Source organism: Myripristis murdjan, chromosome 21 (assembly GCF_902150065.1).
Source record: "Myripristis murdjan chromosome 21, fMyrMur1.1, whole genome shotgun sequence".
NCBI lineage: Eukaryota > Metazoa > Chordata > Actinopteri > Holocentriformes > Holocentridae > Myripristis > Myripristis murdjan.
This window is the reverse complement of record NC_044000.1, coordinates 19,230,716-19,256,171: the sequence shown is the minus strand read 5'-3', so window position 1 is coordinate 19,256,171 and position 25,456 is coordinate 19,230,716. Positions and strand designations below refer to the sequence as shown.

Genomic DNA, 25,456 nt, shown 5'->3' with positions numbered 1-25,456 from the left:
TTAAATAAATAAATAAATAAATAAATAAATAAATAAAATAATAATAATAATAATAATAATAATAATAATAATGGTTGGCACAATTACAGTTGTCACAAACCACTCACTTCCTTTGCTTTTATAATAATCGTGTCTTATTCTTAGTAACTGGTTCCTTTCACACAAATATCAAATGTAGGGTAATGTAAAGCAAAAATAATTCCGTGTTTGTATGTGTGAGGGATGCACAGGCGTCATAGGCAAAGAAAAGCTTTTGGTTAAGTATTTATAGAGTAATGAAATTCTTTAGTGTAGCCAAAATCCTCTCCTGGATCACAGAGCCGGAGCTACTATAAATAAAGCCACAGAAGCAGGGGCTGACTGTCTACACACAAGTGAGTCGGAAGAGGGCAGAGTGATAGTAGGAGGGCTTTTCTTCTCTCTTAAACGGGGCCATTTCACTCCAACATTCAGCCCTTTTCCACCAATAAGCCCAATGAGCTGAACGCGCACCGCCCACTGTCGGTGTGTGTGTATTTTTTTCTTCCCCTTTCCTTTCTTTTTTTGTAACCATAGCTGGATGTGTAGATCGTCACATGTTGTTTCCCCTCCTCACTCCGAACACCAGGAGACATGTGTTATTTACTGCTCAGCTGCGGGAGAAGACGAACGCACAGCCGGCTCTGGATATAGATGACTGAATAAACCGCGTTGTTTCACTAGCAACTCAAGGAAAGGAAACATTTGCGTCTCTGTCTGAAGGACGGTAGAATGGCGAGTCCGCCAAACACGGGAGGACAGCTGTTTTCCAGTAACGCGAACGTTAACAACGGCAGTATCAAGAAATGCGGATATCTAAAGAAACAAAAGCATGGACACAAGCGCTTTTTCGTGTTAAAAGAGCCCAGCGAGGGTTTTCCTGCCCGGCTGGAGTACTACGAGAGCGAGAAGAAATGGAAAAACAAATCGGCGGCGAAGAGAGTTATTCCCTTGGACTGCTGTCTCAATATCAACAAGAGAGCGGACGCAAAATACAAATATCTTATTGCCCTTTATACCAAGGACGAGTATTTTGCCTTAGCGGCAGAAAACGAACAAGAGCAGGAGAATTGGTACCGGGTCCTGACGGATTTAATGGCCGAGGGGAAAGTGTACGACGGCTCGGCGTCCAACTCCGCATCCTCACTGGTGGGTTTCGACGAGGCGAGCTACGGCATGATAACGCCGGTTTCTGCTGCTTACAAGGAGGTATGGCAAGTGAATCTGAAATCCAAAGGGCTAGGGCAGAGCAGAAATTTGACCGGGGTGTACAGACTTTGCCTCTCAAGCCGGACTATCAGCTTCGTCAAGCTCAACTCGGAGGTTGCCTCAGTCAGTTTACAGCTGATGAATATTCGGAGGTGCGGCCACTCTGACAGCTTTTTCTTCATTGAGGTTGGTCGATCTGCATCCACAGGTCCCGGGGAGCTGTGGATGCAGGCTGATGACTCTGTGGTGGCGCAAAACATCCATGAAACTATCTTGGAGGCGATGAAAGCCATGAAGGAGCTGTCGGAATTCCGTCCGCGCAGCAAGAGCCAGTCATCCGGTACAACCCCAATCTCTGTGCCCACACGGCGGCACCTAAATAATCTTCCCCCCAGCCAGACCGGGCTGCCACGCCGGTCACGCACTGATAGTATGGCTGCGACATCTCCCGTGAGCAAATTTACCTCCTGTCGGATACGCACGGCCAGTGAGGGAGATGGCACCATGACACGCCCCATGTCAGTGAACGGGAGCCCCCTCAGCCCGGGGGTCCAAAGGACCCTCCTGAGCAGATCTAATACTGTTACAGCCCGCCCTTGTCGGACATTTGAGTCTTCTTCCCTCCAACACAGTAAGTCCATGTCTATGCCTGTGTCTCACTCCCCACCCATGGCCACCCCCAGCCCAGTGAGTCTGTCCTCTTGCACAGAGAGCAGCGCTCCCCGTCCCTCCAGCTGCAGTGCCTCCTTTTCGGGCTCCCCCAGTGATGCAGGTTTCATTTCATGTGATGAGTACAGCTCCAGCCCTGCTGATGCACGGGACCTCAGGCTGCCGCTCACCCTCCGCAGCAACACTCCCGAGTCGCTCAACGCTGACACGCCCCCCTCCCGGGATGGCAGTGACCTCCATGGCTACATGGTAATGGAGCGGCAGAATCAGAATGGTTACCGCAGATTACCAGAACTGGACAAAGCCTATCGAAAGCGCACATATTCCCTCACCACCCCTCGCCAGCCGAGGGGACCCCCACAAGTATCTTCAGCCTCCCTGGATGAATACACTCTAATGAGGGCCACTTACACCAGCGGGAGCCAGTCTTCTCGCAGGTGTCACACCGCCTCCCCTAAAGGGACCTATCCTGAGGATTATGGGGATGTCCAGATCGGCTCTAATAGTCACAAAGGAGACAGTGGCTACATGCCCATGATGCCAGGTGTGGCAACTCAGATAGCAGGGGCTAAGGATGACCCCTATATGCCTATGAGCCCCATGTGTGTTTCTGCCCCCAAGCAGATCATCAACCCCCGGTCACACCCCTCTCCAGCAGGGCTAGCCCCACGCACAGACTCCCCCGGGAGTGTGTCTCTAGAGGACAGTGGCTATATGCGCATGTGGTGCGGAGCCAAGATGTCAGTGGACAGCACCGACGGGAAGCTCACCAATGGAGAATACCTGAATATGTCTCCTGTGGACCCTTTGGTGTCTCTCACACCACCGGAATATATCCTCAGTCCTGTGGGAGGAGACCCCCACTCCCAGCCACATCACAGACAGCCTTACTCTTACAGCTCCCTACCCCGCTCTCTTAAATGTCAGCCCCAGCGCAGCAGATCCACAGACACAGACCAGTATGTGGTGATGTGTTTACAGAAGCAGCGGATAGAAGAAGAGTCAAACTACTGTCCTGTCTCCCCTGGAGGCTCTGTGTCTAGCAGCTCCCCAGGGACCCCAGTCACCCCCTCCTCTGCCATGTCTCCCCTCAGAGTGTCCAGGGTAGAGGGGGGTTTGGTACATAGGGGAAGGGCAAGCCGGCCCACCCGCCTGGCTCTGGAGTCCCTGAGAACCCTACCCTGTATGAGTGAACACCCTCTTCCTTCTGAGCCACGCAGCCCAGGAGAGTATATCAACATAGACTTCAGTAATGCATCCCACTACCCGCCAGCGTCAACAACATCAGAGAGCTCTGAGTCCTTGCTGAGTTTATCGGGCACACAAAGGAGCTCCCCACCACTCTCAGACTATGTAAATGTTGACGTCAGCTCCCCGAGTCACCATGGTACGCACCAAACTGGGGGTTCCCCCTCCGCGGGGCTCCCGAAACACACAACTGGGGTCCCAACCTGCCCAAGTCTGCCAAATCCACAGCAGGATATGCAGGTGGATGGTTATCAGGAGGCAGTGGTGGAAGAAGAGAAGAAAAGCACAGAGGGAGAGGAGGAGAAGAGGGGGATAGTGGAGCAATACCCTCTCCAACGGCAGGTGAGTCAGTCTGGTGCAGTCAAGGATGACTACACAGAAATGACCTTCAGCCCTCCCACCCCTCTGCCTTCTCTCTGCACCACCGACGTTGCCCCCCTCCCCACCAGCCCCTCCGCCTGCATCCAGAGACTCAGCTTGGGGGGCAATGTTGTGGAGGCTGTACCCCCTGTGCCAGTGGACTCTTTTCTCTTGGGGGCTCCCTCATTGTCCATCCCCTTTGTGGACCCAGACAGAGGGGCGAAGGTGATCCGAGCTGACCCCCAGGGGCGCAGGCGGCACAGCTCCGAGACCTTCTCCTCCACCACCACTGTCACGCCGGTGTGCCCATCCTTCGCCCACGACACCAAACGGCACAGCTCTGCCTCTGTGGAGAACGTGTCCCGCCCTGTACGCAACTCTGAGGGATCCGACGAGGAGTATGGGAGCAACAGCCCCATGTGCAGGGAGACATCAGCGGGTTACCAGAACGGACTCAACTACATTGCCTTAAACCTGATGGAGGGAAGCCTTGGGGGATGCAGCTTAGGAGGCTGCGAGAGACTTCTGAGGTTCAAGACGGCTTCTTGTGCCTGTAAGGGGGGCATGAATGGTTTCAGCACTAACCCTTATGCCAGCCTGGGCTTCAAGGAGACTGCCACTGCTGTGAAAGGTGAGCCCCCAGTCATGAAATGTGTTGTGTGTGTGTGTGTGTGTGTGTGTGTTTTCGTGCATATCCCATTCATTCAGCTGGGTTTTCATTCATGGAGGAGGGAGTAAAGTTAGGGCTTGATAGGGGAGATATGCCTACAGTGATATGGCTCAATGTCCTTTGCAGAGATACCCGTTGCTAAGCAGCACTTTTCAAACTGGAGTTCATTTTCCTTCCAACGACTGATATGTAATCTGCCAGAGAAGCCCAGGGAATGTGGTTAACATGCTGAAAACTGCACATGCTCATCCAAGTTTCACTCGTGTGTGTCTACACTACAGCCTGTGCGCCTAATACTACACTGGCCGTGCAGTTATCTATCAGAGCGGCGAAGCAATAGTTATTATTGCTGTGGCGCGAATATACACATATGGCATTTCTGCTTGCCATTACTTATTGATACATTTTCGAATTCTGTTTTCATTTGAAGTAACGCCACTGGACAATGTATCATCCCGGCGACTGAGCACCTCCGCAATGTGGCAAATCCACTGTTATGTAATGGTTATATCACAGAAAATACACCGTTTTGGGGTAGCTTAGGTGTTATGTTAACAATGGCTGGCAAGTCGCACCGTGCTGTTTCATGGCTGTGTTGGGGAAAACGCCGTGAACGCGGGCTGCAAGCAAAACGAGTGTTGCTGTTGGGTGTAGGCTGTGATGTTTAATCACTTACGCGTCACACCCACGGTACATCGACAAACCTCAAGGCTATATGATGTCGTGAACTGTAGATGTTTGGAGTCAAACGGAGGCATTAGCCGGAGTATTACCGGAAATAGGTGAAGCGCCCTTCAAAATATAAGTTAGAACGCAGAGAATTTGTCATGTGCGGAAAAAAAAAAAACGAAATAAAGCCTAACAAAAATATTTTAAATTCGTCAGTGAAATCAATACCGAAACCACGGAGCAGTCCCTTTTCTTGGTGTGACATGTAGTTTACATTATATTTACCGGGGGGAAATAATTATATTTTGACGTGTGTTCTGAACGTATGACCGGATGTCCTATTTTTTTAAATTTATTTATTTATTTTTTTTTATTCTGGCTGGCTTAACCGTGGTATGTGTGGATGATGGTCTGTGCTGGTCGTATCCACACAGTGACGCAGTTATTTTTCCACGTCAGTGTAAAGAACATCTAAACTGATCCAGTGACGCATGCATCTTCATATCTGATTCATAGAACATTGTGGCTGAGGTAAACCTCTAAAAACAGTAAAGATTTGTCGGTAATGTTTAATCAGTGTCTAGTGTAACCTCGTGTTTTTGTTTTTGTTTTTTTCGTTTAGGATGGTGTGTCTGTGGATGTGTTGTGAAATCCTCATGAGGGGGGAAAAAAGGTGTCTTTATGGGAAGGAGCTGTCGGCATCAAAATATTACCTTTCACCTCATTCTGTTGCTGTTACATCAATGGCTTTTCATGCATCCCTAAATGGAAGGGATTATTTACAGGGAGGGATGTCCTAACCGGGGCATGTTAGAAGTTGCTGTTGTTTGAAAAGAAAATACACTGTACAGGGATTATCATGAGTCAATGTTCCTGATGGTGAAATACAAGAGTTTAATTGCTGTTTGTGGTTTCACAACCAAGTTGTCTCCCTTTGTCTCTTTCTGTTCTGGCTCCCATGCTGCGAGCACAGCCAGTGTGGGGCTTGGTGCAAGTCATCGGGTTCCCCAGAAAAACAAGTGAGTCAGTTGTTTATCAGTTGTCAGGTACTGGGTTTCAGGACAGGAATGCAGGCAGTGTGCAAAGGTTGCTGGGAGAGGTGAATGCTCACTTGTTTTTCTAACCTGGTGGGATGGACTTTGGGGGGATGGGAGGACACTTTTTCACTGAGAGCAACTTTACAAAACACGCTGATGAAACTGTTGTACACACACACGTGTGTTTTGTGTGAACACATTCATAACGTAGACATAAACACACAACACTTATTGTGAGCTATCATTTATTGTTTTATCATTTGTTTCGTCTCTATACTTTGTGTTCCAGAGGACAGGACCAATATTTTCAAATGCTGTGTTTTTTGTTTTTTTGTTTTTTTTATCACTCAGATACCAGATAGAAACTCAGCAAAACAGTTTGTCCACAGGCTACGAAAGCAGGGGAGCACAATGGGAGAGGTGGAGGAAAACTGGGGAAGGAGGGATGACGTGTTGTTGTGTTTTTTTTTTTTTTCTTCCAAGTATCATGACAAAATAGACCATTGAGCTGTTGGCTAAAGGGAGGGAGACTGAGGGGGAGGGATGGAGGAGAAGAAAGAGACAGAAAGGAACACAGAAAGATAGAGATCAGTGTTGTTCCGGAAAGAGTTGGCTGTAGCTGTGTTGGTTATAAACAGCTTTCCTGAAAAACAAAAGATCAGCTCGAGTGAAAAACAAAAACTGAACATCCCGATACTTGCCCTGATCAAGAATGTTGCCGGTGTGGCCGCTCAGCGATATTCTCATCATAGTGCAGACCACGCATAGGCTTTCGTAACTCGTGTTTGTCTGTGCGTGAGTGTGTCAGTGAGCACGTCTGACTGTGTGCTCATCTGTTTACTAAAAAATGACCGGCTTTTCCACATTCTCTGCACCGCTTGCAGAACCATACTCGACGTTCCCCACACATTAATTTGAAACCGGTAGATTAGGAATTCAAATCATCTCAGCTCAATTGGCTTCTGAAATTGTCGCATTTGTGTGAGAGAGATAGTGGGAGAGAGAGAGAGAGAGAGAGAGAGAGAGAGAGAATGAGAGTGCTCCTTCAACAAACATGCAAATGTGGCAGCAGCACATCCTGTTTATCAGCACGGGGAGGTTTTCAAGTGGCTGACTGAGGAATTGTTAAGTCCATTTGAGGATTTCATAGTTTATTGGCTCTCTGACACATTAAGTTGATGGGTTGCACCGTTTTTGTTTGGGTTTTGGCCAGACATGCCGGGCAGGGAGACGGTAGGCGACGGGGCAGTGGAGGAGGAGGGGGGGTGAGGGGTGCGACTGAATGGCTCACTTGCTGTTTAACTTTCAAAGCACGCCTCTGGTCTCTGCCGCCAAAGTCAGTTACTTGACCTCTGAACTAGCACTGTGTGTGTGTGTGTGTGTGTGTGTGTGTGTTTGTCAGAGAGGGGTAAAGATAGAGAGATACTATTTTACAACAATAAGAATACTCAAACAATAACACTCTTTTTGTCTTGTACACTTTCTCCCTTTCTGTAGCTGTCTTGGTCTTATCTGTCTTTTACAGTGTGTCTCTTTCTTGCCCTTACTGTTTTTTTTTTTTTCTCTGAAAACATCTTTGTCATTTTCCTCTCTGCCTCCCTTTCCTCTCATTTATCAAGATTCTCTCTCTTTCTCTCCGTCTGGCTCGGGTAGTCAGGTGTTTGGGTGCAAACAGAGGAGAAGACTGACTCACTCTCTCCATGTTTTCATTTGTGTGCCCAGACTGACCTCTCCCCCTCCTCGCCACACATGCACACATTTCCCTTCTCCATCCATTTTTGTGTGTGTGCCTGTGTGTGTGTGTGATGATATATCTATACATCTATACATAGATATATTTATATAGATATATATATATTGGACATCAGCAGATGGTGGTGGTGGTGGTGGGGGGGAGGGGGCAGGGTCTTGCACCTGCCCTGCCAAGCAGTGCTCACTGGTTATCTGGCCCTTCAGAGGGGAGTGACAATACGCTAATGACTGGCCACCATCTGCCACAACAACAACAGGGGGAGAGAAGGAGGGGGGAGGGGTGGGGTTTCGGGTCGGGCCCTCCTTCCCCTCCTCCTCCTCCTCCTCCTTCTCTCCAAGCGTTGGTTTCTGTTTTCCGGAAATCATGTGACTTGGCCCCCCGCCTCTCCCACAGTGGAGAATTTGAGCCCTGTGTTCTTCCTGCTCACCTCAGAGAGAGAAGTTCTCTGGCCTCAATGGGCTGTTTCTGATTGGAGGTTTGTCTAATGATGCATTAAACAATTAGCTAATTATCTCTCTTATTAGAGCCACTGTTGGGTCTGGCCTGCAAGACACTCACCCTTGCTGGCTGCTTTACCTCAGACTGTTAACTGCATTAACAGACTCAGATTCAGATTCAGATTCCTTTTATTTGTCATTTTCACCCATAGTACAAGTACATAGGTTAAAACGAAATAACGTTTCTCACTAGTTCTAGTAACCACAGTGCAAGTTGTGCAATAACTAACAGCTAATTAACCCATGTGGATATATTGCTCATCATTATTGATTTGTATTGCACAGAAATGGTGAGGAAATACTTTTGGTTTAAACCAGATACTCTGAGCTTACAACATGAGACTCCAATAACAATAGTTCCCTTTGATACAGTATTTTGAAGAACGCGTAGTCTCTGTCCTCACCTGTCCTGCCCCCGCAAGCCACCCCACCCTCCACCCCCGTCCATGCACACACACACACACCCTGCTGCTGGCTGTCTGATACATAACCCTTGGAGTAAAGTAGGGCGGGATGTACCAGCACTAGATAAAAACTCCGTCAACCTACTGTATCCTCCATTTAGCTGGGAGGTAAGAAGGATTACATTCACTTCAGGATTAGACATTGTTGAGCAGCTTGTTTTGTTTAGAGTTGGAAGAAGAGAGAGTTTGTGTGTGTGGCATGACTGCGCCGACGTACACGTGTGAACTCTTGCATGCGTGCACACACACACACGCTCAGCACCGTTCAGTCAGCTGCTGCCCTCTCAAAACCTCCTCCGTCATAACTCGAGTCATAACACAGAGTGACTTCTTCTCCGTCTCTCTGGGCTACTCGGTGGCTTCTGCGGTGGTCCCAGTCATCGCACGTGGAAATTAGTCAATATGAGCAGCATTAGGCACGCGTGTTTCTGTAATTACAGAGCAGAATTTGGAGCAGGGATCTCTGTAAGAGCTTTTGGCGTGACTGAATGTAATTGCTCAGCATGTGATATGAATTTATATTAACATCTCTCTCTCTCTTGAACCACAGAGTGCCTGGCAGTTGGACAGTGTTTGTGTGAGAGGAGAGGGAGACTAATGTAATATGTGGTAATGGCTTGATATCATCTGAATGCTAATTGTGATGATGATAATTGTCATGTCGTGGAATCTGAGCCTCTTTAGTAGCTAATGACAAGACGGGCCGTGAAGCCCCTCCCCTTCACTCACACGTTTTGATGTAACAGAGAGCCTTTTTGATTGTGAAAAGCTCCAAGCTTGTCACTGAACGTGGCCTTTTATTCAAATTCCTTGCATTAACAAGCAAATTCCTGGACAAATAATGAATTAACAGAGCATGACCTCACGGTTTTGAACGGCCCACATACTCATAGTGTTGTTGTTGTTGTTGTTGTTGATCAGAAGGAGGTGTGAGAGGTCAAAGGTGAGAGAGCAGTCAGTAACTACTTGCCCAGTGTTTCTCTCTTTCTTTTTTTTTTTTGTTACCACTGCTGTAGGTCAGGGAGGAGCTGGCAGGGCAGGAATGTAAACATTGCAGATCTGTGCCTGCTGACCTCTCCCTTTCTGTGGAAGGAAACCAGCCACTGAGATCAGTTTCGTTGTTTGCCGATGCTCCTTTTCCAATGAATTGGAAACAAACGGAGCTGCTGTGATCCTCTTTCCCGTTGTCGCCGTTCCAAGAGGCTGCATGCCGGGCCAGTCATACTTCCGAAGAAGACCGGTTTTGTCTGTCTGTCCGCTGCTGAGCTATACGAGCAGACGATGCATCAACAGACGTGGGCATATGTTTACTCTGCTTCTCAAGCACTAGAAGAGGACTGCTAATACATGCCTGTGTGTGTATGTGTGTGTGTGTCCTAACCCTGACTGGAGCAGGGCTAAATTTAGCCTGTGAGAACTAAATAAATAATGAACAGAGCCAGGGTGTGCATGTGGGACGGGACAGGGGGCGCCGAGGGAGGTTGCAGGGAGGGGCAGAGGGGTGTGTGTGATCCACAGGGGAGGGGCAGGGGCCATTGGGTTCATACCCTGCCGGACCTCTGTCCCCTTCCCTCAATAACATCCCCGTCTCCCTATTCGCCCACCCCTTTCTCCGATCAGCATGTGTTAGATTAGCGGTGTGTGTGTGTGTGTGCGGTGAGGCTGTCAGTATCAGCTGAGTCCCGAAACACCGCATCGTTCCCAGAAAATCTGCTTGGGGCACCATTGATAATTGTAGCCGTGTCTGCGTCTATTTGTGTCTGTGTGTGTGTGTGTGTGTGTGTGCACCCGGGTTCAAACCTGTGCTATTAGTGAGGTGATTCAGGTCTGCTTCCTGGCAGTTCTCAGTCATTCTCACCCAAGTGTTTGCCTCTACAGGCCACTGACTGGCTCAGACCAGCCCTGGGAGACACACACAGACACGCACACACACACACACAGATTGTTATGGACGGTCGGTCCCATGACCTCACTGCATTCCCGTTCCTCTCTGTCAGGTTGATTCTGTTACTCTGGTTTTCCACCCCTGCCCCCCACGCCTCTCTCTCTCTTTCTATTTTCCTCTCTCTAACCGGCGCCCCTAGCAGTGGAGAGGAAGGCCCTCGCCTACCTAGCTGGCCTAGAGAGAGAAACCAACTAAAACCACTTTTAGATTCACTCTGTGGTTCCACATTTTGCATCAGAGACATCCCTGGGCATCTGTGGAACTGGGTCAGCCTGTTCGGTGTTATTAGCATGTCAATAAACAAGCCGTGTGTGTGTGTGTGTTCCAGCATTCTTAACTCTATCACTCCATGCCTCCTGATGTTTCACTCATCAGTCAGCGGGTTAGCCGAGGCTGGAATCTCCCAAGCCTTTTTTGATTTGTCATTAGTCTCTGATGTTGATTCAGGGCAAGTACATATGAGGCAGAGAGGGAAAACAGACACGTGTTTGTGTGTAGGGTGGTGGTGGGAGGGGGGGGGGGCGTGACAGTGACGACTTCTGAATCGAGGGTTTGTTTTAGAGAATGACGATCGCATCCAGCTTTGTGAAAACGGCTCTTGTTTGCGGCTGGAAAAGAGAAGAAAGAGAGGGAGAGAGACGGAGCGAAGGAGCGAGGGGAAGAAAGGCACAGCCGCGCGGAGAGAGGCTGCATGTGTTAGCTGAGACTTCCGCTGCCATTTGAGGGCTGCATGCAAATGAAACCTCACAAACAAGTACACAGGGGCAAAGGCCAGCACAGCTTTCCACTGGGAGAAAAGAGACACTCAACTCTCCGGGTTCATGCGAGTGGTTGAAAATGCCCTTCTGCTTCAGTGTGTGTGTGTGTGTGTGTGTGGGTGGGAGTGTGTTTGGCAGACTGTTTTTTTTGTCTTTTGGTATCAGTAGGTATGAATTTAAGAATACCTGTATGTGTGTGTGTGCGCGTGTGTGAGTGAGCACGTGTGTGTGTGTGAGCGCGCTGCTGTGTTGTTGTTGCTGTCTCTGCTGTCATTGGAGACTGCACTCCGTCAGCTGCATAGTGCTAAATGCCACTCTGTTTTTCCCCTGCAGTGAAAGCACCTGCCACTTCAGTGTCTACCAGCTGAGCAACACACACACACACACACACACACAGACAGACAGACAGGCCCCTTTACTGAAGAGCACTTATTCCTTACTTGGTAACAGAGTGGGGGTTTACCTTTTGACCTCCTCCTACCCCCTAATGCCAGTTCCTATACGTAATAAATCACACGTACTGTACCCGAAAAGGCACATGGATGCACACACACTTAAATTTAGGACACGAAGAGAGTATTGACTGGGAAGATGGTTCATACGTTCAGCTTCATGTCTGTTGCCAGTGTAAATCACATTACTAACATACCTGCTCCTTGTTTTCTTTCTCTTCTTTCAGACTGAAGGTTGATGGGCCCCCCCCTCCCGCCCCCTGGCTCCCCGCTCCCCGTCCCGCTCCCCCTTCCTTGCTTTCCTGTGAACGTGGGATTGCGCTGCAGCCTAGTGACGAGGTCGCCACGCCGACAGCTGGACCATGTGCTGCAGCAGACGACCTCTGACCTCTACCCCCCCTCCAGGGGTCACAGGGACGGCCATCACCATGGCAACACAGACACTTGACCCTTCCCCCAAATCTTCCCTCCCCTTTTGCTCGGCACCCAAACATTCAGGCGCCATTGCTGCTGCTGTATTACATGACTTAAAAAAAACAAACAAACAAACACTTAAAACGGACTCTAACACTTAGATAACTATTTATCTGTGTACGTAGGCCTACGAAATTATTATTCATTATGTTATTATGTTAATTATTATTATTATTATTATTATTATTGTTGTTGTTATCATTCATACACTTTCCACTGGTTTTCCTTTGGCTTTAGCCAACAGGGCCAGATACCCTCACCTTAAAACCTGTGAACCAAACCTGGAGAGCATGTGTACACACACACACACTAACACTTTCATGCATACAGATTACATATATATATTTATTTATTTATCATGTATGTATGCATGTAGTGAAATGTGTGTGTGGATTTGTACAGATTGTACTGCAAAAAGAGGTGGCATTTATGAACATATTTAAAGATCCAAGTAAATGATTGCTTAAAAAAAACCCTACCTCACTGCAAAAACCAGGTTAGTACCAATTCACACAGCAGAAATATATATAAAATGATATATTTATTTTCAGAGGTGAATGTTTTTGTAAAACCACCAATCCAAAGCCTTACTCTAGCCATCAGCCCCCGTCTGATGGACCTTTTAGTTTGGACCTATGAACACGCAGTATATCAAAGATTTATCCGAACGTCACGGAGACCGAATGTTTGTCAGAGCAGTAGGAGAGACAGTGTCTCTGAGATTAAATTTTCTACTGTTCACATGCTACATTTACGACAAGAGTATGTACTAAAGATCCAGAGTAATATATTTATTGTTTTGCCTGAGATGGAGGAGTACTGATTCATACACACAAACAGAAAACCAACAGGACTTTTGGAGGGATGCTTAGCATTGCATCGCATCACGCATGCATGTTGATATGCACATGCAAACACTGCAGTATGATCCAGTTCCAACCTGACCACTAGATCTGTGGCCTGTCTGAGTCAAAGCCTTGGCACCTTTTGTACACTTTACCTTTCGACCCAACTCATCCACTGTTCACCTGTGATGCCGCACACACGCTGCAGGGAGTTAACGCTCTGTCAGGGCAGGGGACAGCGACATGGCCGACAGAATGTCTCGTGAAGTTAAGTTTGGAGTAACTGGGACAGCCCAGAGTCTCCGCTTCAGAGTTTTCTCACCTGATGCCTCATTGCTGAGCTGTGTCGCGCCGGCTGATTGGCCGGTCGCTGCAGCGCTTAAGCGGTGTGGTGAATTTATACACATCACAGTCTGGACTGGTTGTTCAGTGAGCCTTTCAACAGCTTGAATCCATGGCCGCCGCTGCCACTCTCCGCTGAGAGAGCGAGAGAGACGGGCGGGACACACCTGAACTGATGCATGGTCTTGCACTTACAAAACTCTCTGGATTGTAACACAAGACACTTTTGAATGTAGTACAATGCTGTGTTCCAAGTCTGGGAGCACACGACCACAACACCACAACTACAAAAACCGCTACAACTATGAAACATGCAGAGGTACAGAATGGAAACTGCGAAACACATACAAACAGAATAAAAGAAACAAACCAGGATGAATATCTCTTCAATTATCTGAGTTCACTGGTACTCGACGTTTGCCTATATACTGTACATAGTGTAATATTACAGAGAATTACATCGAAGCAAAAGCTGAGAAACTTTGCTGAGACGTTTTAAGTTAAATAACTTATGTTGTTTGTACTGTACATAATGTGTTTGAGTGAATTCCCTGATACAACAAAAGCACTAATTAAGTTATATGCTAAACGACATGGTTTGGCCTTGATTTTTTTAACTGTCATGGGATAGTCTTGTGAAATGGATGCCACTATGAGGACATTTTCTAATGCTGTAATTCTGAAAAAGATTTTAAGAGAAATCATTAATTAATACTTGACATAGTTAATTCTTGCTACTTAGGTACAATACAAATAGCATATATGCAATATTTACACTTTTGAAAATTAGTTTACAAAGAGGTACCAAATGTATAAATACTATGTTAATAATGTTTGTTAAACCTTTAAATCAGATTTTTGCTGTTTGTACATTTTTTCTGCCAATTTGAAATGGAAAGTTTTTCTGTTTGTTTTTGCTAATCGAGCCTATTGGTGTTTTGAGCAGTGTTTTGCATTTGGATAATGTTTCAAGTTGAGTTTTTATTCAGCATTTAAAGGTTACGACATGGGCCCTGGCTTATCTTGCTGTGTCTTCCATTGTAAATACTTCATATCTTGCTTATTGTGATGCTACTAAGAGATGATAATTTAAACATGTAGTTCATTGCTTTAGTCTGTATTGATTCTTTATAGACACATGCAATAAATAATGTTATTTAAGAAAGCCAATTGCTTCTGTTTTCTTTCTCCTCCTCTGCTCCCTCGCCACATCACAAACAGGCACCCTCTTTTCATTTTAATTGAAACGCCGCTTGCCAGAGCAGATGTCTCAATTCAGTTTTCTGGCTCCTTCATTAAGAAAACCCTCATTAAGAGCAAGAGAGAAGATAACATATCTTGATTCTCTTTTTTTTGTCTCTTTCATCTGCTGTGTCCCTCCTTGTTTTCACTAAGTATTTGCTCCCCATTGAGAAGGACCCCATCAAGAGTCCTGCTGGATTGGTTGTAGGGCTAAGCCTGCATCCCCTCCAGCATTAGCATTGTTATTGTTTTGCTGCCCTTGCCTCCTAGTCCCCACCCCCAGCAATAGTAATTAGACGAGCATGTCGAAACAGCCCCCAGAACTGGGAGGGAATAAATAACGCTGTGATAGGATTATGATTTTGCGCCTTTAGCCATATGCTGTCAGATTATTCATTCTCACAGCCTTGCTAATTAAAATGGTAATTAAGGCTGAGAAACAGGTCTAATTGTCTAATATGGCTAGCTGTATGTAGATTTGTGTAGGAGGATAGGTTGGTCTTTACGTTTGTTTGCGTGCATGTGTTGGGGGAGGGACATGGGATGTCGGTGTTTGTGTTTTAAATAATGTGGGCTGGGTATGCATGGCAGGGAGTGAGAGATGAGGCCATAGACACAATAGTGGGGAGGGGACAGGAACAGCTGTAAGGGAGGGGCAATTTGTTGACAAATCTACAGATGGACCGACAGGCTTATGACAGAATGAAAGATTGAAGGTAAAGACACCAGGATGTGGGCCGCCAACACATAGCCGCTGAGAGAGCAGAGGCTAATGAGACAGTAAAAGAGGAGATCCTAAAGGCCACAGTGTCACTTGCTTATTGTAAACCGAGTCTCATCTATCACTGCGCTCCTCGGCCCTCCTATTCTCCTGCTCAGCTTGCTCCTAAAGTTTAATTAAGGACTCTAATTTATCCCATTAAATTATAATAAAACAGGAATAGGGAACAAGTGGCTGGCCATTTACGCACTCTCTCTCTCGCTCTCTCTCTCCTTCGCTCGCTCATGCTGTCTCATAATCATTCATCAGAGGGGAGATTAATACAGTATTTATGAGGAAAAATAATGTCATACGAGGGGTTTCAGTGCGCAATGAATTAAACACAGGAAATATTTACATGGAGTAGACCTTAAGTGGGAAATTGACACGTTGCGGCACACAAATCCATGTAAAAGCCATGCAAATCACTGCTACCGTAAGATAATGCAGGCTTAATGAATGGGCCAGCCATTGGAAACTATCCATTTGGTATCCATTGGTGTGTGTCTCTGAGCATCTGTGTGTGTCTGCATGTGTGTGTGTGTGCATGTGTATGTGCACGTGCATGTGTGTGTGTGTGTGTGTCCTAGGTTGGTTGTGTAACAGTAGATAGGTCCATATGAGCAGTGCAAAGTAGTCTATTGCCCCAGGGAGTCATCAGCCTTATGGACAGAGACCTGCACTCGCTCCACAGGAAATGGCATGCTTCCGGAAAGCTGTCTGGGACACCACCACTACATTAGCGGCCGTGTGCGTGTGTGTGCGTGCACGTGTGTGTGTAGTGGATGTTAGTGTGTGCTTTTTAAAGCCAGCGGGCCCTGTGGCCATTTGTGGCGCTCCCCCCACACCAGTCAACCCCCAGATGGTTTGTGTGACCATCCTTGGTCAACTTGCAACATCTCTTTTGCATTATAGCGAGCATGTGGTGGGTTGACTTTGTGACAGAGAGACAAAGAAAGAGAGAGAGAGCTTGTGATGTGGGATAGGGGGATCCGAAATCCAACCATTCATTACCATAAATACACAAACACAATTTGTTGCCCCTCACTACCATGAACACAGATGCAAAATAACGACTCAGAAAACAGAAATACACACTTATTTCACACTGTTGGGGGAAAACAGTGTAACCTCTACAACACTTGCACTGCAGAAACCTCTTCAAAAGCAAGTGGGTGGATAAGATCAAAAATGCATGGCCATCAAAGTGAAAAAAACAAGGCTTATTTTCTTCATTCTTCAGAAGTTGACCCTTTGGATGCACAAGGTATCAGCATTATACCAGATCCCTGAAAAACAAGCATGACCTTGCTGAATCCGGGGGTATAGCTGGTGAAGCAGGCTGCTATTTCTGCTCTCGCCTCGCTCTCTGTTCACGTCTCCATCGGGTTTCAAATGTGGCTGCTCCAAAGACAGAAAAATAATATTGCAACGGATGATTAGCTGCAACCACCGTAAAGACGCTGGTTTGAATGTTTTTCACTTTTATCTTCAGCTTTAGTTTTTGTCTGTCCACCATTTTGAGATGAGCACCCAACAAGGTTTGCTTTCTTTGGGCATTATTTGAATGCACAGTGCCATTTAGCCAGATTTGGCTCCATCCTGATGATCTTGGTTAGCTGGTGGATGTTGACGTGATAGATGTGATCCACTTGTGTTTTTTTTTTTGGAAGAACAGATGCTAAGAAGCCTCCAAACATCTGATGTGTGACCAGCATATGGTCCAAACATCCGAGCTGTACAGTAACGCCTGGATGGCATCACTGTACAGCTTGGCAGACAGAAACATATATTACAATTTCAAGGTTATTTCCCTCAAAGACTCAAGAGCTCATTCTGCTGAAAGGAGCTGAGGCTTGGTTGATGCAGGCCTGGGTATTGTTGCTATCAAGGCAAGATTTAATTAGGATGGTGGCAAGGTAGGATGCTGCCAACGACCTTGACATGAACGCTGTTTGTGTTAAATTGTGGGGGTTGGAGGACAGAGATTGTGGATATGAAATGGTTTCTGTTTTCTCTATGTTCACCAGGAGGCCCATATGGTGGTGCACAGAGGCTATAACGCTGAGAGTGCTTTGCCTTGAATTCCTTAAATGGAAAGGGAGGTCACAGTCATCTCTCAGTTTGTGTAATGGCATACATCTTGGTTTTGGTGAGAGGTTGTATTTCCTGAGGTTAAAAAGACTCCTGTGAAGGCGGTGGGAGTCGGACACATAGAGGGATTTGTGGGACAGGACGGAGACTGCTGCCAGAAATAGACTGATGGTCATTGAGGCTGATACGTATCCCTGTTTCACCCCGATTTTTACTGGGAGGAACAGCGACGGCCCCCACCAGCACACGTCGGGATGTTATGATAGAATCGCTAAAGAATGGAGGCATTCTGTAGGAGGGACGCCACATATTCGCTAAGCGGTGCTCCTTGGAGTGCTCGATCCGCAGGGTCAGTCAAGGCAACGTCGAGAGCGTTATTTGATTCTTATTCTTCTCTGGGATTTGGCAAGCAATCATGCAATCTTGAGATGACGTGCCTCTGTCTTTTCTAAAACTACATCTGCATTTTCTGGAAACTCGGACTAAGTGATGTGTTTGTGGATGAGGCGAAAACAGCATGATCTATGTTGGCATTTTGTTGTAAACCACCCAGATTCAGTATGAAACCGCCACATCTGCTGCTACGTATGAGTTTCTTAACCTTCTTGCTCTAGATGGCGATTATGTTGCTGCGCTTCCATCCCAGAGTCAAAGACACATAAAAGACATGGGAGGATGATTCCCCTTTTTTGAGAAAAAAGGGTAAAATATCATGATTCTGTGTTATGAATTAAACTTTTAAATCCCCCAGTTTCATTTATTTGAAAAGAATCTCTTTAGAGACAAAAATACTCCACAGGAACAAGAGGCGAACTGTAGCCTAATGCCGAGGGACTGAGAGGAGATTTATCATTTGATCATACTGATTTCATGCATTTCCTTTCCCTTTTTCCTTTATTAATCACTTTTCTAGTTTTAGTAGTAACAGCCTAATGCAAAATAGGCCTAGAACTTGTTAAACTCCACTAGTCACATGTAACTGGAAAAAAGCACGAGTGGTGAATTTTTAGTGACTTTCAAGAAATTGATATATGTGGGAGCACATTTTCAGTGGGCAAGATAAAAAAAAATGCAGCGGTGGAAAGAAACTGAGATGTTTTGATGATCCACCTTAAACTGTCATCGCCGGACCAGTTTACAAATGTGAATTAGTCTGGAGCCTTTCTGTTCATTTTCGATTTCCATGGGGTCTTATCAAAAAATGTAAACAGACTACAGTGGGTTTTTTCTTTCTTCTTTTAGGGAAAATATACCGTCCTGTGTAATACTGCGGCGACAGTGAATTCTGCGGCGGCCGACTTGTCTGTTTATGAAATAGCCTCCATGGCGCTCCTCCTCTGTCAGTCATCATATTGAAACGGTTATGATTAGCCCGACACGGGCCAGGTCACATGGAAATCTGTCTCAACACGATACTTGAACAGAGGTTTTTTTAAATTTTTTTTTTAAGAAATCTGGTAAGCTGTTTTTTTTTTCCACACAAGTCAGTATAAATAAGTAGACCTGCAAAATAAATGTGTAAAATCTCATGGAGTCATCACTGTTCTCTTCTATGTGGATGTTTACACTCTGGCAGATCTTCAAAATGAAGTGATGAGGACTTGAAAGAAGATAACCGAGACTCTCAAGAAAATCAGCCGACAGGAATTTCATCTGGTCCTGAGCGCTTGTTGTATCTCTGAGTGCTGAGAGAGCAAACTGTTGGCAGGTTGGGAGTGTCCAGGACGGAGAGGGTTGAGTATTTACTTTATGAAGGGGTAGGTTTATTCAGAAGCATGCTGAATACCTTTACCCGGGGCTCAAGGATTTAATATTTCGTTGTGTGTTTTTTTTTTTGTTTTGTTTTTAGGCCGCACAACCATCAGCTGATCAGTGGGCGTGGCCTGTGTTTTTGTGGGTTGTAGAGTTGTGACATTGCAGTAGAAAGCTTGGGTGTTATCTGAACTGGCATTACTCTGGATTTTGTGAGCTTTCCCAAACAGCAGCTCATTTTCCACAAGTCCAAAATCCAAACCTCAGGGTTAATGCTTCATTACCATAAATACACAAACGCGCCTCATTGCCACTCACCACCTCAGACCCAAACACATGCACTAATAAATAAGCTCAAAATTATAAATACACACAGAGCTCACTGGCACTCGGCAGCCTTGGAGGCAGATGGAGTTTCCCTCTAAGGAGCTGGTGGCTCTGGGCTGGGGCTGGGCTGTCTGCGGGTCGTGTGCCGTCACCACCAACCACATCCATCACTGCCGGCACCGGGAGGGAGGGGAGCAGAGGACTCCAAGGGGGGGAGCTTTCCTAAAACTCTCCCACATACTGTAGTCTCAGAAAGGATGTGGTTTCTTTTAAGGGACTCCCTACTCGGGGTTTCCTAATTTAGGTTCCTTACATCATACAATCTGAGGGGCTAATCTTTCTCTTTTGCTTTTTTTCTGAAAATAACTGAAAAAAATCCGACAGTGGCATGAGATAATCCCACTTATTTGCAATGCAGCTTAATTTGTTGCAGGAATTCGTCTGAGAACATCTATTGAAACAAAGCAGAATAAGAATAAGGCAGATCAGCCCACCAGTATCAACAACAAGAGTAACACTTGATTCATGAAAATGTGGGAAAAAAAAAGATTAGCATTGGATGTAATTGGCACTATATCACCCAACCGTCAGATTTTTTTTTTCACTTGTTTTAAGAAAAACAAGATTTTGAACACGGAGCATGAAACTGAATGACTTGTTAGGATTTTTTTTTTCAGTGCAGTCTCCTAATAAAGTGCTGAAGTTGTTAAGACATCGGCGTGATAAATAGCTCTACCTGTGCTTGAGGAGACATGTTCCCTCGCAGTATAATGAGGACACACCCCAACCTGACCTGCAGCTGCAAACACACACACACACACACACACACACACACACACACACACACACACACACACACACACACACACACACACACACACACACACACAGACACACCTGCCGGGTATGAGTCACCCACAGTGGGCAGGGTCAGGAGAGAGCATGAGCTCATCTTGCTGGTTCCCGCACATTTACACTCCTCAGTCCACCCCCCCACCCCCTCCTTTTTTTCATCTCTCTGTCTCACTCTCTCTCTTTCTGTGTGTGTGTGTGTGTGTGTGTGTGTGTGTTTGTTTGTATGCGTTTTCCTGTGCTGTCTTTGTTGTGGCTGGTTCTCTATCATCAGAGGCAGGAAGGGGTGTGTTTGTGTGTGTATGAGGTGGGCTTTGTTCACCTGGTGGCCAGGTAGAGAGGCGGGGCGGTGTGTGTGTGTGTGTGTGTGTGTGTGTTGGTGGGGATTACAGTCAAAGCAGCCAGTGTGAGAAACAGGAGATGCAGAAGAAGCGTGAGAACACTACCTGGAAAACAGCTGGGAATGTCTGCTGAGCAGGCTGACCAAACACACACACACACACACACACACACACACACACACACAGACACACACACACACACACCAACACACATACATACATATGCGCACACACACACACACACACACACACACACACACACACCAAATGCGACTACACAACAGGCACTCCCATACACGCATTCCTGTAAAACACACATGCTGGGTCAGACGCAGCTGGGATGTCCATCCTGATTCATCTTTCAGGAATCAGAGTTTCAGCGTCTGGAGACTCAGAGGAGATTCTGGAAACATTTTGCAAAACCTCAACATATGAAACAACACTACCAGGACCACTACACAGCCTGCACCTAACTCTCTCTCTCTCAGTCCATTTCACTCACCTTTATTGGCATGAAGTCCTGTTCAGTATGCACTGCCAAAGCTTTGGTAGTAAACAAAATGGAAAACATCGATTATGAGGAATGAGCTCATAACATGAAACATTTAGGATAACAGTAATAATAGTTACTGTAATAGCAGTAAATGAAAACTAAAGAGCAGATTAATATAAATATATAGAGTCTCTCTCTTCCCCCAGTGTTCACATAGACCTGCCCCTGTCTTTATGCAGAAACTCCACAGTATCTATTGGCTCTGTCCATCCATATAGTATCCCTATACAGTATATATGGATATTGATTGATTAGTTAAAGTATGTGTGTGTGTGTTTGTGTGTGTGTGTGTGTGTGTGTGTGTGTGTGTGTGTGTGAAAGTAGGTGAGTTGCTGAATTAGAGAACGTTCCTGTGGTTTCAGGCTTCAATGGAAAGAGGAAGTTAACTTTTGTTTACTGCGGTGCTCAACTGGCAGATTATGCAACACAGAGAAGATGACACAAGTGTGTGAGTTTGTGTGTTGTAGTATTCTCAGTTTGTTTGTGTGTCTGTGTGTGTGTGTGTGTGTGTGTGTGTGTGTGTAGTGTGTGTGTGTGTATGAGAGAGAGTGAAGTTGCTGATTGTCATCAGCTACAGTGGAAGCTCATACAAATAGGAAGTATTATTTGAATAGGTGCCTCCAGGGAGAGAAGGATCAGTTACACTTACCAAATGCATAAACCCACACACACATATGCACGCACGCACACACACAAACACACACACACATGCATGCATGTGTATGCACACACCCACACACAAACACACACACTGGCATGTTGGCATGGAAAAGTGTACACCGTTAAGTGACCCCCACCACTTCTCTCCCTCTCTCTCTCTCTCCCCTCTCTTCTCTTTCTGTCTCTCATTTTGTGAACCTGTTCTCCATGTCTGTCCCATGAAGAGTATGTACAAATATGGTGAAAACATTCCTGAATTAAGGAATGTTTGCATTCCTGTTTGTTGGATCTGTGGGAAATATCTGGCCACCAGAACCCAGATGAATCTGTGAAGGACCAGAGCACATCTGCATGTAGACGCGGCACGGCAGAGTTTGAGAAAATGCAGCGTCTTAAGAAACATGAAAAATGTTTGGCTTGCAATCACACAGGGAACCACATTTGGTGCTCTACACAGATGGTGTTTTTAAGGTTCTGGGTAGAAACAACCGTACATCTCAGCATCAAAAGGCTCTTCAGTCTGAGGGACAAACATTGAGCGTCATTGTTAAAACTCCACTCTAAAAATCTGCAAGACTCTAAAGTTTAATTTCAAAATAATACCATCCACCATTTAAAAAAAGGGTCTGCTGGTATGAAAGCAAAAGTTCAGAGGAAGGACCAGGACAAAAAATGTTCATTGCAGGGTACAAAGGAATGAGGTCTGCACAGTGTTAAGGTCCCAGTACATAATTTTATTTCCTTTTTTGAGGCAACATTTTGTTCTGGAAGACGAACAAGATCCTGACAAAGATCTTACAGACTGACATGTTGCCTCAAAAAGAGAATAAAACATTTATTAGGAGCTTAACAGTGTGCAGACCTCACTGCTTTGTATCCTGCTTGAAAGTAAAAGTTACCTGACTGGATGAGTTAGGTAATGACAGACAGATGGTTGATCCAATTACCTCTTACATGTTTTCAGAAATGCCTACTGCTGCTGCCACGTTCGAGTAGGAAGGTGCTTATGTCACACTGCTTTAGGAAGAAAAGATCCCCCGTTTTAAGTTTAAAAACCCACTCTGTGAATAAAAAAATAATAATATTGTGTTGCCCTTGCGAGTATTTAAGCATCTCAATAAATGAACAAACATTCTGTGTTTTATAAAATGATCAGACAAAATAATCAAACAAAATAATTCTGAAGACAGATTCTGACACCAGAACAACAGACCAGCAGAAAGTGTGAAATAAGAATAAAAAAAAAGTTGTAGGCTGATTTCAAAATAACCAAAGGGTGTTAGACTACAGGCAACCAAGACGCAAGAGTGCTAACGCCATTTTCTACTGTCAATGGCAAATACTGGCTTTTTACAAGGGGGTAAATATCACACCCTGGCATTTCTAGGTATAAATTCTCTATTGTTTTTTTGTTTGTTTGTTTGTTTGTTTTAAATACCAGAACCCCTATAATTGATGAAGTGATGAACAACAACACTCAAAAGGAGTTACATGTATTTGAATATCCTTTAGTCAGTAAGTACTTTCATGTAGGAATTAGAGTACAGATCAGGTCGTATGTTTTTGTCCGAAACAGACCTGAATCTGAGAGCATAGTAAACCGAGCCCAACCTGAACCTGACAGGCATTCCTTTTCAGTGTCCGATATTGCTTGTCCTCCAGCGCTAGCTTACATTTACTGCCTGGAATAGCTTGAGTGTTGCATTCAGCGCCATCCCATAAACTCCAGCACTATACAGGGAGTTGCCCAGAACAGACATTAGGTCCATCATGTTTCACTAAAACAGCGCCAGCGTAATGGAACATAACCCGAACCCGGGCATAGGTTCTAAATTTTTGTCTGAACCTGGCCCCCCTTACGGAAAGAAAATATATTTACCAATATATTACATGAAATATACTACAATATATTACAATATATTACATTTAATATATGGAATTGCAATAAATTTATATGTCATGTATTTGAAGATGTCTTCGCAATGAAACATATATAATGCAATATATTTATATATTTATATTGCATCAATAATTTTAATATATGGAATAATACATAAGTAATTGCGATTTTCAGATATTGCAATATATTGGAAAATATAAAGACTAGTTCCCATATATGGAAATGTATTATCTAATATATCACATGATATTTTCCAATATACTGCAATATTATTATACCGTATATGATTGTGCAATGACAATAAAGATCTATCTATCTATTTATCTATCTATCTATCTATATATTTTTGTTTCGTAAGGGCCAACTCTTTGGGTGCTGACAGGTCCTGGTGGGTTCAGGTCAGGACCAGATCAGATATCCGCACTCTATTAGGGATGCACATATTCAGTATTAAGTATCAGAATTCTTCCAATATTGCCCAAAAATGCTGGATCATGTATCAGTGACACCAAACTACAAACAACTGATCTGGAAATGTAATCAGCAACGTGTGATACAACTTACCAGTGACAACAGTTATCTCATAGCTCCCGATCCATGGGGCGCTCGAAAGCAGAGCAGCGAAGTTGCCAAAACAGATGATGATCAGTGAAGCATTTCAGTCTTGGATGGAAATGCTTTATGTCTGTGAATGCTTTAAATGCCTCCGCCTTCCCGAAAAAATTTTGTTTTTCTGTTTTAGCTGTTCCCTGGTCAGTGAGTTGAGCACTAATACTAGCATAACTTCAACTAATGTTGTGGACTGTGTACCATCAAGTGCTGTGGATTTTTGGCAGGAAGCTAGTCAGTTTTCTTGTAAAATTTTCCCAAGTAAGGGGGGCTCAGGTACTTCCTAAACACACAGAGCGCTTAGAAGGGTGTGCTTGATTTATTGTTCCCATCTTTGTCAAATGAATGGATCATTCAAGATGTCTTTTTGACTTTTGCACTGGACATAGATAACAATAACAATAACAATAAAAATAACGGAAATTAAAATCTAAGCTCAGTATCGGATCGGTACTATGTATCAGCTGATTCTCATAGAACTGTACTTGGTATTGGTGTATCCTTACTTGTGAGTAGTTTTTTAAGCATTAGGCCTGGTAAGCATTGGACTGCAATTTTATTCTTTATGTATGAGCATGTGCATACTGTGTGTAGACTAGCTGTGTATGTATGTTAAGAAAAGTTCGAGAACCACTGCTGCAGACACACAAAACCATGTGTAGTTCTTCTATTGAATCCACGTGGTTCCAAAGTCTCTCAGTGTTCTGCGAACGACAGTGAAAAGTTGGTGTGGAGATGTTCAAGTGGATCTGAAAGTCTAAAGAAAATTTCACGTAACCCACAAACAACCTTTGAAGAGCTATTTTCGGTCTATTTTTGACGTAACCCTGTGTTCCTCCATATCTTCTTGACCCCTCCTCGCTCCCTCCAAGTCCCTCCGCACCCAACCTGTCCCCAAAACGGCATTTTTCATCTTGACTGACGGCTACATAGCTTCAGTCCCCCTAATCTTGGAG

General features: G+C 45.2%; 1 protein-coding gene across 1 annotated transcript; it reads left to right on the top strand.

Annotated features, from left to right (window-relative positions):
- Positions 1-538: 538 nt before the first annotated feature.
- On the top strand, positions 539-14,420 carry irs2b (insulin receptor substrate 2b). The gene is made up of 2 exons (XM_030080441.1): positions 539-4,135; positions 11,977-14,420. The coding sequence occupies exons 1-2, from the start codon at positions 751-753 to the stop codon at positions 11,979-11,981; spliced, it is 3,390 nt and encodes a 1,129-aa protein (XP_029936301.1). The 5' UTR covers positions 539-750; the 3' UTR covers positions 11,982-14,420.
- The last annotated feature ends 11,036 nt before the right edge of the window (positions 14,421-25,456 follow it).